This window comes from Microtus pennsylvanicus, chromosome 13 (assembly GCF_037038515.1).
Source record: "Microtus pennsylvanicus isolate mMicPen1 chromosome 13, mMicPen1.hap1, whole genome shotgun sequence".
Taxonomy (NCBI): Eukaryota; Metazoa; Chordata; class Mammalia; order Rodentia; family Cricetidae; genus Microtus; species Microtus pennsylvanicus.
This window is the reverse complement of record NC_134591.1, coordinates 63785295-63802102: the sequence shown is the minus strand read 5'-3', so window position 1 is coordinate 63802102 and position 16808 is coordinate 63785295. Positions and strand designations below refer to the sequence as shown.

General features: G+C 49.1%; 1 protein-coding gene and 4 non-coding genes across 9 annotated transcripts; 1 reads left to right on the top strand and 4 right to left on the bottom strand.

Moving 5' to 3' along the window:
* Positions 1 to 1187: 1187 nt before the first annotated feature.
* Positions 1188 to 1261, bottom strand: LOC142834532 (small nucleolar RNA SNORD99). Its single transcript, XR_012907623.1, has one exon. It is a non-coding gene; the product is annotated as a small nucleolar RNA SNORD99 (small nucleolar RNA).
* A 414-nt stretch (positions 1262 to 1675) lies between these two features.
* LOC142834517 (small nucleolar RNA SNORA61) lies at positions 1676 to 1804 on the bottom strand. Its single transcript, XR_012907608.1, has one exon. It is a non-coding gene; the product is annotated as a small nucleolar RNA SNORA61 (small nucleolar RNA).
* Positions 1805 to 1980: 176 nt separating this feature from the next.
* Positions 1981 to 2110, bottom strand: LOC142834514 (small nucleolar RNA SNORA44). The gene has a single exon (XR_012907605.1). It is a non-coding gene; the product is annotated as a small nucleolar RNA SNORA44 (small nucleolar RNA).
* Positions 2111 to 2499: 389 nt separating this feature from the next.
* Positions 2500 to 2634, bottom strand: LOC142834504 (small nucleolar RNA SNORA16B/SNORA16A family). The gene has a single exon (XR_012907595.1). It is a non-coding gene; the product is annotated as a small nucleolar RNA SNORA16B/SNORA16A family (small nucleolar RNA).
* A 5946-nt stretch (positions 2635 to 8580) lies between these two features.
* On the top strand, positions 8581 to 16713 carry Rab42 (RAB42, member RAS oncogene family). Of its 5 annotated transcripts, none has more exons than XM_075946521.1 (5): positions 8581 to 9022; positions 9614 to 15472; positions 15586 to 15658; positions 15890 to 16005; positions 16311 to 16713. In XM_075946521.1, the coding sequence occupies exons 1-2, from the start codon at positions 8796 to 8798 to the stop codon at positions 10032 to 10034; spliced, it is 648 nt and encodes a 215-aa protein (XP_075802636.1). In that variant the 5' UTR covers positions 8581 to 8795; the 3' UTR covers positions 10035 to 15472; positions 15586 to 15658; positions 15890 to 16005; positions 16311 to 16713. The 5 variants fall into 5 exon arrangements, with proteins under 5 accessions (XP_075802636.1, XP_075802635.1, XP_075802637.1 ...); XM_075946520.1 differs by having other exon boundaries at positions 15887 to 16005; XM_075946522.1 differs by lacking the exon at positions 15586 to 15658 and having other exon boundaries at positions 15887 to 16005.
* The last annotated feature ends 95 nt before the right edge of the window (positions 16714 to 16808 follow it).

Sequence of the window (16808 nt, the reverse complement as noted above, 5' to 3'; positions counted from 1 at the left end):
CCACAAACACATCTATATACCGCCCAGATTATGGCACAGGCTTGATGCTTCTGATTGCCTACCAGTTTTCCTAGTAAAACAGGTAATTGTAGTGTAAACCTGCAGCCTCTGCCGTGAATGGCAGAATCAAGACTAAAGCCAGCTGATAGTCCAACACAGGTTAAAACCTGGTTTTAGAGGCTTTTCTGATTCTGGGATGTTTATAAACATGTTTTTCAGACTGTTTCTGTGTATCTCTACCTGTCCTGGAACTAGTTCTCCAAGGCCAGCCTTGAGATCCACCCACCCCACCATGTCATAGCTACATATAGTACTTTGTGTACCAGTTAAGCAACTGATGAATGACTCCGATTGAATAATTGGTCAAAGACTTGCAAGGATATTCTCAAGTTTCAAATCTCCTATTACAACTTGCTAGTAGGGAAGTACTGGCACAGGGCAATCCCTGTGTGCTACCGTGCATCTACTCTGCCTACAGTATGGCAGGGCACCTTGACATTAAGTTAAGCCCAAGGCAGTGTGTTACTGGGACCTTCACTAGCGACCATGGTACATTACTCAGAGCAAGACAAGGACTTTTTCCTTTTGCTATTTCACCTGGCTTCTAGTGAGCTTGAGCACGACCAAATAAGCACAACTGACAGGGCAGTCTCAGAAACCAGTCCCTAGGACATGGACTCCCAACTAAAGAGGGGTTGAAGATTTCAGTTGCTGTCCTGGGTTCAGTGGGCAACATCATTCGTTCACTTTCAGACACTGAATTTTGTTTAATCATTTTAAATTACAGAGAAAATACTTTCAAGTCTTTTTTTTTTAAAGATTTATTTATTAAGCATACAATGTACTGCTGGCAAGGAAGGCACCAGATCTCATTACAGATGGTTGTGAGCCACCATGTGGTTGCTGGGAATTGAACTCGGGACCTCTGGAAGAGCAACCAGTGCTCTTACCCTCTGAGCCATCTCTCCAGCCCCACTTTCAAGTCTTTATTGACCTGATTACATGTTAAATCCCAAAGCATTTCACTTCTTTTTTTAAGACATGGTTTCTCTTTGTATCCTTTACTGTCAGTGTAGGCTTCTTGCTTGCTTCCAGGGAAGTCCTCTTGTTTTTTTCTGAAAAGGAAGTTTAAGTCTGTGTTAGTTCTGACCTCAGGCTCATTCCCCAGACCTCAGCCTTTTCCTAAGAACTGGTCTCAGTCCCATATCCGCATTTCTCATCCATAGATGTCCACTCAGATTAGGTTTCATCCTAGACCAGTGTTTGAGCTCCCTGCATACTCAATCCATCTCCCCGTCTGCAAGGGAGTGGATGATATAAGCGCATGGCTGCTTAGCAGAATGCACTCATGGCCCTCAGTGGGCAAATACCAGCAAAGTCAAGCACCTTTGTCCCGAAATGTGAGCAGCTAATGCAGCACACAGGCCAGACATGAATTACTAAAATGCTGAATTTTTACACACTTGAGCAACCTTCTGCTGTACTACTTAGGGACAGAGTGCATAACAACCCTTAACTTACCCAACAAACTGTAGAGGAGATCATAAATGATGACCCCTTCACTGGTTACATGGTTCTAAAAAGAATAAATAAATCATTAGACACCCAGGCGCAATGCTACAGCTGCCCAGATACATATATAATTCTCAGGCTATCCCATTTTACAAGAGCCAAGGCATGTATGAATCTGACCCAATGCTCTATAGCAGACTATATTGCTGTGAGGCCAGCTTCGGTCTGCTCTTCCTCCTTTACGACCACCAAGACCAGCGTCAAGATCCGATGGGAAAGGGAACCGGAGGGTAAGGCTGGCTGGCTGTGTCAGACAACACCTTTACCTTAGTGACTAAGCAGAGGCATACAGGCTGTACAGGCTGACTTCCCCAATTAAAAGCCTTGAGAAGAACCTGCAGAAGGGAAAGCTTTGTTGTGAATGTCCACGGAGACAGCACTGTCCCAGATAGCAACCCCAGGAACAACATGTATAGGAAAGTCGAGTGGCAGCTGCAGGCACTGTGCTGGCCTGGGCTGTCAAAGTCTCTCCAGTTACTCTGGCATGCAGTTGGAGACCCCATGGCTACCACCAGCCACAGCCCTTGGAAACATGCTGTACCTCTCACCAGATCTCGGCTAACACCGCCACACTTACCAGGCCCTGGTGCTGCACAGCATCAGTCCCCTCTGTCTTCATGGAGGCTCCATCCGGAACAGCTAAGATGAACGGCAACAATTATCCACGTATCCTATAGTGTCCTGCACCTGGTCACCCCATGGCCTTCTCTTCCAGGGAATGTGACCCATGACGTGGCCATGTACCAGCAAATGTTTGACAGGTGAACACACTTGAAACTGCCCTTGTATGTTCTTAGGTTCAGAAAACTACTTCCAAAAGTACCATTCTAACTCCACACATTGAAGACAACATTCTTGTTGGCTTGTAGCATACTTATGCTGATGCTCATGAAGATTTTTAGATACTTCTGAGAAATCACAAGGTGGAGCTGTCTTTTCCCAAAATGTTGCAGATCAGTTACTGTAAACAGAACCGCGACCGTCAAGGAAAACTTTTTCTCTGGGCCTCTTTTTGACCACAGCAGCTATGTAGAAGCAGCTGCAGCTTCGATAAGGGCCACGGATGAGGGTTACAATACCTCACACCCACAAACCACCTGGCTCACAAAATCCTAAGTTACAGCTTTGACTACTATACACTTAAAAAAAATCTATGAGCTCGAAAGGCCAAAAGTTCAACACATGAAGTCACATTGGGGGAGGTTCTTGATTATAACGCAGCCCGTAACTCTTTAACTCCCTGTCTCCAGCCTCACACACACACACAAAAGGCATTAAGTAATTTATACCAGATGTCAGGCTTAAGTTTAAAATGGCCGCTTAAGCAATCAGAAAGCGACAAAGTGGAGGTCTTAAACTTCTCCCAAAAAAATTTCCTAAAGGCTTGAGGGCTATGGATGAGATATGGTTCACCTAGCACGTGCCGGAATCCAAAGTTTCGGCCGCAACTCCCGTAACCACTAGGGTAACTCCAAAAACCAGGAGACAGGTTAAGTCGCCAAAGGTCACAGCCTCTTCAGTTGGCGTCATCCCAATAACGTCATCGCACCCAAGCACTTATCCTCTCAGCCCGCAAATGCTGTTACCACCACGCCGATGGCCTAAGTCACTCACCCGTCAAGGGGCGCGGTATGCAGGCCGCTGACTACCACTACGCGAGCCGCCATCGTGGCCGCCTTATTGGCCTCCACCGCCGAGACGGAGAAGGCCGGCTTCTCCGCGGCAGGTTCTGCATCCCGCAGTCTTGGGCGCAGCAGCCGGAGAAAACGTCCCGAGAGCGGCGAGTTGTGGAGGTGAGGAGGACGAAGTACATGACGACAACATACAAACAACACGGCTGGAGAAGGAAGAAAGGACGAAATGCGGCCCGCAGCCATCTTATATATGCTCGCGCCCACGGACGCGCTTGCGCACTCTGCCTGCCGCATCGGCCCTCTGGGAAATGTAGTCCACGCACACTCCCGATCCTGTCCTGAGCCCGCCGAGCCTGGCCACAGCCAAAGCAGATTAAGTCTTTGAATTAATACGGATCTTAGAAAAGGTTCTCCGCACCAGGCAGTGCTGGCGCACGCGTTTAATCCCATCACTTGGCAGAGGCACGCGGATCTCTGTGAGTTCGAGGCCAACCTGGCTCACGGAGTGAGTTCCAGGACAACCAAAGCAACTCAGAGAAACCCTGTTTCGAAAAACCAAACCAAAAAAAAAAAAAAGGTTCTTAGCTCTGAGAGCTGAGAGTCTTGGGATGCCCCAGTGGTCAAAAGGTTTCTTGAGGGAGGCTATCGAGGATCCAGATAGATTCGTTATTTGTTCAAAACAAATATATAAATACCGTTTTCTGAACACCTGCTGTTTATGCTGGGCCGATTATTCCATTTCATTTTCATACAAAACTGTGTACTGGCTTCTTGATTTGCCCTTTGTACAGGAAACTGAAGAATGAATCTCAGCTAGCAAAGTAGAATACACTCAGAATGGCTCAAACACTCCAAGTCACGACCATGTGTTGTCTTTTGCCCATGGGATGAATGAATGAATGAATGAATGAATGAATGAATGAATGAGCCCCAACCTAAGAACATAAATGCACTGGGGGTGTAGCTCAGGTGGAGAAGGGCATGAAGTCCTGGGTTTAATCCCTCTTGCCTCAGACCCTAGTCTGTAATCCCAGAACTGGGAAGGTGGAAGAAGGATTAAATGGGTAATATAAGGTTTGGTTGGTTGATTTTTTTGTTTGTTTGTTTGTTTTGTTTTTGAGTTAGGGTTTTCTATTATGTAGCTCTGCCTGTCCTGAAATTTACTAGGTAGACCAGACTGGCCTTGAACTCACAAAGATCCACCCGCCTTTCCCTCTCAGCGCTGGAATTGGTTAAGATAAGTTCTGAGGCCAGTCAGGGCTACCTGAGGCCCTGACTCAAAGGAAACACACACACACACACACACACACCATACACACATACACATACACACACACATACACACACACACACATACACACACACACACACATACACACACACACACCATACACACATACACACACACACACACCATACACACACACCATACACACACACACATACACACACACACACATACACACACACACACATACACACACACACACACATACATACACACATACACACACACACATACACACACACATACACACACACACATACACACACACACATACACACATACACACACACACGCATACACACACACACACACACACACACACACACAGAAGCAGGTGGATCTCTGAGTTCCAGGCCAGCTTGGTCTACAGAGGAAGTTCCAGGACAGGCTCCAAAGCTATGCAGACAAACCTTGTTTCAAAGAAGAAGGAGAGGGGGAGAGGAGAAGAAGAAAAGTAAAAAATTGTTGCCAAGAATTAAGTAACTACTCTGTGGTGCCTTTACTTTGTAAATTTGTGTCCTTCCATTAATTTATTTATTCCATGAGGGGAAAGTAGTTTATTTAGTTTACATTTCCAGGCTCCTGTCATCATCCTGGCAGTCCCAGCAGTCCCAGCGGCAGGGGCTTGAGGGCTGCTCACGGCACATCCACAGTAGGTTGGTGACCTTTTCTTGGTTGGATTTTTGCTTCTGTTTTCATACAGCATCTCACTAGTTTGCCCAGGCAGGCCTCAGTCTCCCAAGTAGCTCGGATTACAAGCCTATCACCAGGCCCCCTTTTCCCCCCTCCCTAATATTAGGGAGAATAGCATTGACTTTACTATCTACTGCCCCTAACTTTATCCTTCAGCTCCTATATACACTTGAAGGAACAGGTTTCAGCCTGTGGAGATGCCTCAATGAAAGTGTGAGGACCACAGTGTGGATCCTAGCACCCACATAGCAAGCTAGGAATGTTAGTTGTGGGGGTGTTTGTTTGTTTTAAAATTTATTTATTGCGAATACAGTGTTCTGTCTGCATTTTGCCTGTACACCAGAAGGGGCAACAGATCTCATTATAGATGGTTATGAGCCACCATGTGGCTGCTGGGAATTGAACTCAGGACCTCAAAAGAACAGTCACTTCTTTTTTTTTAAATATTTATTTATTTATTTATTATGTATACAATAGTCTGTCTGTGTGTATGCCTGCAGGTCAGAAGAAGGCACCAGACCCCATTACAGATGGTTGTGAGCCACCATGTGGTTGCTGGGAATTGAACTCAGGACCTTTGGAAGAGCAAGCAATGCTCTTAACCTCTGAGCCATCTCTCCAGCCCCAGAACAGTCACTTCTGAGTCACCTCACCAGCCCCTGTGTGTTGTTTTTTGTTTTTTGTTTTTTGTTTTTTTTTTTTTTTGGTTTTTCGAGACAGGGTTTCTCTGTGGTTTTGGAGCCTGTCCTGGAACTAGCTCTTGTAGACCAGGCTGGTCTGGAACTGACAGAGATCCGCCTGCCTCTGCCTCCCAAGTGCTGGGATTAAAGGCGTGCGCCACCACCTCCCGGCCCCCTGGGTGTTTTTTGAGATAGGATCTCACTACGTAGTCCTGGCTGACCTGGAATTTGACATGTAGGCCAGCATGGGCTCGAACTCACAGAGACCCGCCTGCCTCTGCCTCCCAAGTGTTGAGATTAAAAACCTTTATTAAATGGAGGCTGAGTACTGTGTACATAATAAATAAATAAATCTTTAAAAAAATAAAAAAAAAATTAAAAAAACCTGCATTAAGGGGTTGGAGAGATGGCTCAGAGGTTAAGAGCGCTGACTGCTCTTCCAGAGGTCCTGAGTTCAATTCCCAGCACCCACATGGTGGCTCACAATCACCTAATGAAAATATACATGCCAAAAGGTAGGAGCTCAGCAACGTACTTCTGAGACCTGAGTTCAACAGCCAGAAACCACATAAGGTAGAGAGAAATGACCGCAAAATTGTCCACCAGCCTGTGCGTGGGGGGGGTGCACATGGTCAGGGTACCTGTGGGGGGGGTAGGTGGGTGCACATGACCAGGGCACCTATGGGTGGGGGTGGGTACACATGGTCAGGGTACCTGTATGTGGGTGTGTGTGCGGGTGGGTGCACATGGTCAGGGCACCTGTGGGAGTGGGGGGATGTGTGTGGGGGTGCACATGGCCAGGCACATATGGAGGTCAGGACATTAAAACATACTAGAAGTCAGCATCATCACCCAGTGATGATTATTGCATAACCGGTCAGTGACCTTTGAACCACACCCGAATCTTCCCAAGAGAAATCTGCAGAGCCTTAGCTGTCGGGGTCTACAGTTCTGTGTGAGCTGCCTCATGTGCTGTAGCAGACGAGGAAGCAGGACCCAGGGAAGGGAAATGGCTAGCCCCTTAGGTTCCACAGCCTTATCTATGGCATGGGTCAACTGACATGTGGATTCTGGTGCCAGGTGCAATCAGAGGCAAACACATGACCGACCGCAGCCCTAGTCAGCCCTAGTGGGAGCCTCCGACAGAGGAAGTTCAAAGACTCTGCTGCTGACACTGCACAGTCCACGAGGGCCGATCAGGGTGCTGCACAGCCCACAAGGGCTGACCCGAGGGCTGCACAGCCTGCCCTTGGGAGGGCTCATTTCCCGTTGTTTCATCCCTCTCTGGACTTGCCAGCTGCACTGGCTATTATTATCTAGAGGTGTGATAAAAATGGCTTTTTGTTTCTTTGTTTAGCATCAGTGAGACGAGGGCCATCAAGATAATTTATTGGGTAAGGGCACTTGCTGCCAAGCCTGATGACCTGAGTTCAATCCCTGGGTACCTAAAAGGCAGAAGGACCATGTGCACTCACCCTCCCCCCCCCCCCCACACAGATAAGTACACATAAGAAAAGGGAAAGGGATGGGAAGAGTCCTGGGCTGGTCCAGATCCCAGATCTATGTGGTGAGAAAATGAAAGACTAAACAAAACTTTGTCCGCAAAAGCAAGTTCCAGGACAGCCAAGGCTATTACACAGAGAAACCCTGACTCAAGAAAACAAAACAAAACTTTGGGTTTGTGTAGGTTTATTAGGTGTTGAAGTCTTCCTTCCTGCAAGCTTGGGCTTGTCATGTAACTTCTCCAAGCTTCCGGTTCTTCAGCTATAGAAATGGACAGAATAACTGCCTGCTCCAGGCTGCGTGAGAGAGAAACCTAAAGATCCAAAGATGGTTTGCAGCACCCAGCACCGAGGGCTTTCCCACCACCCCTAATTTCCACATCAAACTGGCAAGACCCTCTCAGAGGGATTGAAAAGAAAACAGAGATTAAAATTGCCTGGGACCACCAGTCAGTTCCAGCCTTGATTCCTTAAGCTTCGGGAAACCAGATTTAGATGCAGACAGGCCATGCAGTCCTTATATGAGCTTTTAATCCAAGTGGGACCCAAGTCCTGGTTTTCTGACTTCCCTATGTTCCCTTTTTGGGGCATCAAGAGGATCGTGAATTATTGTGACCCCAGGTGGCACTGTATGACCTGAGACAAGCCACACCTCTGAATCTTGGTCTCCTAATCCCTAAAATAGGCCACAAAGCCAAATCTAAGTGTTACTCCTAGAAAGCAGCTAGCCTCATACTCCCTGGGTTTTGTCTTCAGGACAGCCGTGCGCTCTAGGGTTACACTGTGTGTGACCACATGCAGCTCTGTCCTGGGGCCCTGCTGTTCAGGCATAGGAGCTGTTGGTCATTCACCTGCACCTTTGAGCTGGTGAAGTCCCCAGGCAGGGCTAGTGACACTACAGGAAAGGGGAACCTGAACAAGGAAGGTGTGTCTGGAAACCAGCCACTGCCTAGAGTGATGCGAAGGACATCCTCCTGCAAAGGTGCCCGGCCGGGCGGTGGTAGCCTTTAACCCCAGCGCTCAGTAGGTAGACGCAAACGAATCTCTGTGATTTCGTAGGCAGCCTGGTCTACAAAGCGAGTTTCAGGACAGCCATAGCCACACACACAGCAACCCTGTCTCGAAAACCAAAAAGAAGAAAAGAAAAGGTGTATGCCGCCGCCGTGCGAAGCTATTTTAATTTCTTTATCCTGTGAAGCAGAGGTAGTCACTGTCCCCATTTTACAGAGCTAGTGACCTGACCGACCAACTATACTAAGGATTGGTCTTCCCGGACCAGGCTCCCCAGGATGATAGTGATCCTTCCTCGAGGCTGTGCCAGGACCAGGAACCCGGAGGAGGAAGAGGAGGAGATGGAGGAGGAGGGCCGCACAGGAGAGGCGGGGCAGCACAAAACTGTCCGAGGTCTGCCTGGAGCCCAGATCCCATGGAGGCAGCGGGCTGCAGCTACCAATTCCGGATCGCTCTGCTCGGGGACGCCGCGGTGGGCAAGACGTCACTGCTGCGGCGCTACGTGGCGGGCGCTCGGGGTGCGGTGGAGCCGGAGCCGGAGCCCACTGTGGGCGTGGAGTTCTACAGTCGCGCGCTGCAGCTGCCCGCCGGGCTGCGGGTCAAGCTGCAGCTCTGGGACACCGCGGGTCACGAGCGCTTCAGGTGCGGCGGGAAAGGGGGAATCAATACCACTCACCTGAGGGGGACGCACGCCTGCTGGTGCCAACCGCAGGGACTCTGTGGACCCTCGCCTCCCCACCTCTCCCTACTCAGTCATTCATCCTACAAACTCCGCGGGGTGTGCCAAGCCCCCCAACCCCAGCAAGTGCTGTCACTGAGCCACACCCACCCACCCCCTACCCCTGCCTTCCCAAAGCCCTTACCCAACCCTAAAGGAAATGTCAGCTTAGGGAATTTGCGCTGAAACATTGAACTTCCCGGGGAGATAAATGACCTGGTTGCAGAGACAGCTCAAGGGGATGGGGAGGAAGGAAGACTGGTGTGGAGCCAGGGGTGGGAGTTGCCAGCCAAGGAGTCAGAAACAACACGTATGAAGAGGGGACTGTACCCTTTCCCCAACACCTCCCGCCGTCTCCGCAATTAGGAGTGAAGGCAGATCAGGGATTCAAGGCCAGCTTGGGACTGAGAGGCATGAGTGAAATGTGTTGGAACGGAGTGGGAAGCCTGAGGATCTTGGGGCCCTCTGAGGCCGTCTTAAAGGCATATTTACCCTAATTTACCCCCACCCCCCAGGACCATCACCCGATCCTTCTACCGGAACATGGTGGGCGTTCTGTTAGTTTTCGATGTGACCAACAGAGAATCTTTTGAACACATCCAAGCCTGGCACCAGGAGGTCTTATCCTCTCAGGGCCCTGACAAGGTGATCTTCTTACTGATTGGCCACAAGTGCGACCTGAGCAGCCGAAGTGTCTCCACCCAGGAGGCAGAGGAACTGGCTGCCTCGCTGGGCATGGCCTTCATGGAGACCTCGGCCAAAAGTAACTGCAATGTGGACCTGGCATTTGACACTGTCGCCCGCGCCATCGAACAGGCCCTGCAGCAGGGGGACATCAATCTGGAAGAGGACTGGGCAGGTGTCCGGCTCCTCCACAGAGCCCCAAACCCCAGATCTCCCAGCAGAAAGCAGGACTCAGGCCCATGCCAGTGTTGACTCTGGGAGAGAAAGGGTTACACAGTGGTGCCAGCCTCAGACTCCCCAGGGGACTGGAGGGCAAATGACAAGACACTGCCTCCTGACATGTTCCTGGCTTCTAATTCTTGGCCCTTTTTTTTTGGTCAAGATTGAACACAGGGCTTGGCCAGCCACAGATGTCTTCAGCCCTTTTATTTCTTATGTCTTCAGAATGATCTTGCTCAGTCCCCAGGCTAGCCTTGAACCTCAGCCTCTTGAGTGATTCTACTAGGCCTGGCCCTCTTGTGGGTTTTTAGTTCACAGCACAACCCCTTTCTAGAGAGAAATCTAAGCTCGGGTACGCAAGTTAATGTCATTTAGCCAAGTTTCCTTATCGGTGTGACGTGGCAGTCCACAAATGCCCATAATTCCCAAACTTGGAGGCAGGACAAAGATGTCCTCAGCTTCAGAGAATTCAAGGTCAGCCTGGGCTACTGGAGACTATTGCAAAAAACAAGAATAAAAACATTTAAAACCTTCTTAATTCCACTGCACAGGGAGGCTGAGGCTGCATAAGGGACAGGCTTGCTGCCTCAGAGCCTGCCTCGCTGGCAGCTGATAGCAAGCTTCTGGCTTCCTTTCTTGGCTTCAACATTTTCATTCCTGGCAGCATCCCTGGCCTGGGAGACGGCTTCCCAGCAGCTCACTGCCTTGCTGTGGGCTAATGTGGGTAATTCCAGTGCAAGCTTGGCTTAGCGCTTCCCCAGCCCTTAGAGTAGCATGGTTCTGGCCTTAGCACATGTTGCTTCTCACGGTTCCCACCCCAAGCTCAGCGACTACCGTTGAATTTGGGGGTTGATCATGAAGGAGCTGCCGAGTGCCAAGGTCTTCCCTATGATCCTGCATTCACATCCCCCAAGTCTTTTTCTTTCGCTTCCTGGGTCCTTGTGCATATGCTCTACTCCTTAGAGAGGTGGTCTTATTCTCCTTCACTTCCTTCCACCTTCTTCTTATTTCTCTCCTTTCTTGTCCTTATCTCTCTCCTGCTCCTTCTTGGCCAGGATTTTATGTATTAGAGGCTGGTTTCAAACTTAAAAATCCTAGCCTGTAATTCCAGCATTCGGGAGGCAGAGGCAGGTGGATCTCTGTAAGTTGGAGGTCAGCCTGGTCTACAGAGTGAGTTCCAGAACAGGCTCCAAAGCTACACATAGGAATAAAAGTGTCCTTGAACTACCAAAGCTTCGACCGCAAACTCCCAGCAGCTGGGATCACAGGCCTGCACCACCCTACCTAGTCTGTGTAGCACAGGAGGGATCAAAACCAAACCTGGTGCGCGCTAGGCACTCTATCAACTGAGATACGGTCCCAGCTGTTGATTTTTTGAGACAAGAGCAAAGCAGTCCTAGAACAGAACTCATGGCAGTCCTCCTGCCTCTGTCTCCTGAGTGCTGAAGTTACAGACGCATACCTTGTCTTTCTTAACTCCATTAAGACCTTATTTCTACATGGGAAGTAGAAAGTAGAAAAAGACAAGATTTCCTGAGTAAATTGGAAGCATGGGGACCTTGGGGGAAGGTTGAAGGGCAGAGGGGAGAGGCAGGGAGGGAACAGAGAAAAATGTAGAGCTCAATAAATGTCAATAAAAAAAGAGAGATGGGGGAGAATGTGGGTGGATGCAGAGAAGGTGTGGAGCAGGATGCTGATTCGGATTGGACTCTGAGTTTCCCAGAGACAATAAACTCTAATGGCTCTGGGAAAAAAAAAAGACCTTATTTCAGTTTTTCCCTCCTTTTCCTGGCCCACCCCATACAGGCACAGGAACCCTTTTCATAATGGCTTCCTAGTTCTAGGTGGTCCTTCTGTCTTCAGCTCTTACCCTGTTGTAATAGCCAGCCATGTACACGCAAACACTGCTTTGTAGTGAATTCTTCCTCAGAAGAGTCCTTCCAGGTTGCATCTTTGGTCCAAACCACTACTGGCAACATCCCAGTCAGCAGTTTCCTGCTTCCAACTGCAGTCTTCAGCCCAACACACCAGGCAATGCCTTAGCATCAGCACAGACATACCAGCCCTCACCTGCAGCTTCACTGGCTTCCGGCTGTCCGGGCAGCAGGTCTAGAGTCCCGCTTAGCATGTGAATCTTTTTGTTTTGTTCTTCTGGATTTGAGACAGGGTCTCTCTACTCAGGACTGGATATCCTGGAATTCACTGTGTAGAGCAGGAACTCTCTGAACTCAGAGATCCACTGGGCTCTGCCTCCTGAGTGCTGGGATTTAAGGTACATGCCACTGCACCTAGCCAACATGCCAATCATCTTTTTTTTTCCTTTTTTTCCAATCATCTTTTTTTTTTACTTTTTTCTTTTTTGAGACAGGGTTTCTATATCTTTGGAGTCTGTCCTAGAACTCGTTCTGGCCTCAAATTCAGAGACCCGCCTGCTTCTACCTCCTGAGTGCTGGAATTAAAGGTGTGTCCTGTGTATCACTACAGCCCAATTTTTTTGTTTTTGTTTTGTTTTCCGAGACAGGGTTTCTCTGTGGTTTTGGAGCCTGTCCTGGAACTAGCTCTTGTAGACCAGGCTGGTCTCGAACTCACAGAGATCCGCCTGCCTCTGCCTCCCGAGTGCTGGCCATGCCAATCTTTTAAAAAATTATTATTATTATTTCCTTCAAGGACAGGGTTTCTCTGTGTATCCCTGGCTGACCTGGAATTCGCTTTGCAGACCAGGCTGGCCTCGAGTTCACAGAGAACCACTTTTCTCTACCTTATCTTCCCCAGTGCTGGGATGAAAGGCTCCCAACTTACCTGGCTTTTTATTTACTTAGTTTGAGTACCCTTGAGCTTGCTATGTAGACCAGACTGCTTTTTTATTTGTTTGTTTTTGGTTATTGTTGTTTGTTGGTTTGGTTTTCAAGACAGGATTTCTCTGTGTGACAGCCCTGGCTGTCCAGGAACTCACTTTGTTTACCAGGCTGGCCTCCAACTCTCACAAAGATCTGCCTGCCTCTTCCTCCCATGCATCGCCGAGCTCACAGAGGTCCCATTTGCCTCTGCCTCCTGAGCACTAGGATTAAGCACATACCCACCATGTCCCTCTGTTTATGTGTATGTGTGAATGCCTGCGTGTCTATCTGTGTACCATGAGCATGCAGTACCAAGGGCTCAGGAGAGGGCATCAGACTGGAGTTGCAAGCAACCTTGTGGGAGGTGGGAGTCAAGCCAGGGCCCTCTGGCCACCTTTCCAGTTCCTGTATACCAATCGTGAATCAACAGAATCTCTCTGGATTTATTTTTTGAGGGGTGAGGGTTGGGGTCCAAGTTTTATCCAGCAACTCCAACAAACAGGCAGGTATGGTGATGTATATCTGTAATCTCAGCTGCTCAGGAGGCTGAGGCAGGAAGATTGTGAGTTCGAGGCCAGCCTGGGCTACAGAGGGAGACTCTTTCTCCCAAGACCAATGTGTGGGATGGATTTAGTGGCACAGCACCCACCTAGCATGAGCAAGAATTTGATTCCTAGTACTGCAAATAAACAAACAAATAAATAGGGGCTGGAGAGTTGGCTCAGTGGTTAAGAGTACTAACTGCCCTTCCATAGGATCCGGGTTCAATTCCCAGCACCTACACGGCAGCTCACAGCTCTTTGTTCCACTCTCACACAGACATACATACAGGCAAAGCACCAATGCACATGAAACAAAATTAAATAAAAGCTTAAAAAATGCTGTTAGAGCCTTTGGCAGGCCCAAACAGCACAAAATAATAATAATAATCTAAAATAAAGCAACAGAAATCTAACAAGAAATCTTAAAACAAAATATCCTAGATCAAATTCCTCATCTTGGTTCATCTCCAAATAATTTGCCATTACCAGCTATGAACAAGTAACAGGTCCCACGGTGGAGTCTTCACCCTGCATGCCCATGGTACAAAGGCCCATTGTACCATTTAAACATTACAGTTTTAAGACTATTTACTTATATTCTGGTCTGCCTGCTTCTCTCCCGCCACCTTTATGTGAGTTCTATGACTGAACTTAGGTTGGCAGGCTTGCATGGCAAACAATGAGCCATCCGGCCGGGCCTCAATACCTTTTGGGAAACACCTCGCTCCCGTGGATGGCGACCACTGCTCTACAGAGACACCCAGCTTCCAGTTCCCGTCAACATTTTTGGAGAAATGACTGATGCTGACATCCCCCAACTCCACCTTCTACATAGCCCAGGGTGCCTTTCCCACTTCCCTTCAGTTGTGTGATTGTAATTTTTCCTGATGTCAGTTCACTCTAGGCAGAGCACCAAGGACAGAAACAATTCCACCCAAGTCTCTCTTGGTGAACGAATGAGTTTATTGGACTTTTGTACAGGAGCATGGGTGACCCCCAAACAGCTGTATCACTGAAAAGTCCCACCCCAACATGATGACAGGGATGGGGTTCCTCTGAAGTTGGCTGTGCACACTTTGTATTCTCCAGCTGCCCCGAGACCACACGTGGCTGGGGCAGGGTTACGTGCAGCTTGCCAGGCCACAGGTTGGAGTCCTAGATGAAGGCCCATTAGCCCTCCTCACCCCTTCCTTCCGAGGGAACAGTAACAGACATGATCTTAGGAGAGGCTCTGGCAGATAGGCACCGCTGCTCTAAGTGAGGTGGTGATAGACAGCCTGCCAGGCTAGCTGTGCACACCTCCAACCCCAGCACTTGGGAGAGGGAGGCAGTTGGATCCTTAGTCCTGTAACAAGTTTAGTCATCAGCCTGGGCTACAGGAGATCCTGTCTCAGAGGATGAAACAAGGCTGGGAGTAAGCTAGTTATCGCCAGCTTGCTGCTCTTCACGGTGTATTCAATAAACCTGGTTTTTCCTTCAGGATAATAACGACTAAACAATCAAGACAGCAACCAGGGCTGGGGAGACAGCTAGGTGCTTGTCTCGAAGGCGTGGGGACCTGAGTTTGATGCCCAGAATCTATATAAGATGCTGGACGTGGTGGTACATACTTGCAATTCCAGTGCTCGGGAGAGGGAGACGGCAAAATTCCAGGGGCTCATTGGTGAGACAGTCTAGCCTAACTGGTAAGTTCAAGTTCAAGGAGAGACCCAGTCTCGAAGTGGGGAGATGACATTCCTGAGGATGACACCTGAGATTTCCCTTTGGCCTCCACTCACACAGGTGTGTATGTTCGTGTGTGAGCACAGACACTTACACACAAATATGCATACATACACAAATGTACCAACCATGTTCTACTTAGAAGATGATGTTCCACAATGCCCCTCCAATACCTTTTCCACGTTGCAACAGGATCAGAGAGGCAGGATGGGCTCTATCATCTTGTCTAATGCAATCCTTCCCAAGTCTCAACAGGTAAAAAAGACACTGATCAGTGAATGTTGTAGGAAGCCAAGAACAGCCTGCTGCCAACACAGCTCACTGGAGCAAGGCTCCAAATGCCCGAGATGCCGGGATGAAGCCACACTGAGTAAGGACTGTCCACCCCATGCTCCCTTTCTTCTCTCTGTACTCTCTTCCAATCCTGCACCTGTGAGTCCCATCTTGACACGTTTTTTTTTTTTTCCCCTTAAATGTTTTTAGCTTCTGGGATTGAAACCAGGACCTTACTATATTAAGCATGGGCTCTACCACTGAACTACATCCCTAGCTTCAGGTACACCGCCTTCTATAGACCCCTGGGCCTTCGCACATTCTATTACTGTACAAAATGCTTCACTGGCTCCTGTTACTTCTGGACAAAACCCACTCATTGCTGGAACCCGAGACTACACCTTCCCGTTCCCTCTTCTTTCAGATGTGACTCTAGTCTCTGTCGTATTTATCTTTCTCTGATGGCAGCACACCTGGGTTGTTTTAATTCACTATTGTGGCTCTTGCCTAGTAGCGGCACGAACACAGCGTACAGGGACCTGAACAGCCACTTGGTGTGCTAACAGGACGGTAGGACTGAGACAGAGGAAGCCACCTACCTGTCACACAGCTGATCAAGAACTGACATCTGTGAGTACCTCACTTCTGTCCACTGTACTTCCCCAATTGCCTTGTCCCTTTCCGTCCTCGATACAGGTCTCAAGAGTCCTTCAAGCTTCCTTCTTGGCTGCTGGAGTCAGGGCCTTGTCCCTGTCAGGGCGCAGTGTGAGCCTTCTGCTGTCTGTCATCACTGACAGAGCATCCTTTGAGAGCATCTCCCAGTGGCAGCAGGCTCTGGGAAGGCCAAATCCTCCAACATCCTCCTCCTGGTGCTAGGCCACAGGCCGAGCTCAGTGTCCATGTGACCAGTGAAGAAGCTGGCTGTCCTTTTGCAGGCGAAACCTCAGCCAAGAACAACAGCGACATCTGGATGATTTTGAGCTGCTCACCCAAGAGATCTACAAACTGTCCCATCTTAGACCAAGCCTCAGGAGGAAGATGACAAAGCAGGGACCAAGAGTAGCTGTGTCTGTGCTGTGGTCCCTAGGTGGAGGGGCAGCCACCCTCCCCAGAGCCCATGGACCCCTCACAATCCACAGGACTGTGCTGGGCATGGGTAGGATGATGCCTTGGGGAGAACATCCTGTGGTCTAGCAGGGCCTGCTTTCCTCTGATGACAGACGCTCAGCAACAGACCGTACCCAAAGCTGTTCACATCCTCCTTCATGATCTTCCACGGAGTTCCAGCCGCAGTCCAAAAGGGCTCTAGAAAGCCGGGTGTGAGGATGTACCCGTAATCAGCACACCGAGAGGTAGAGGCAGGAGGGAGGGATCAAGGATGATGCCAGCCTGGGTTACATGAGAGTTTGCCTCAAAACACCAAAAACAAACAA

Bases quoted from the DNA above. Each gene is read 5' to 3' on its own strand.
- Rab42 (XM_075946522.1), top strand. From the start codon at position 8,796: ATGGAGGCAGCGGGCTGCAGCTACCAATTCCGGATCGCTCTGCTCGGG. The intron at 9,023-9,613 runs GTGCGGCGGGAA...CCCACCCCCCAG, and splicing joins GCGGGTCACGAGCGCTTCAG to GACCATCACCCGATCCTTCT.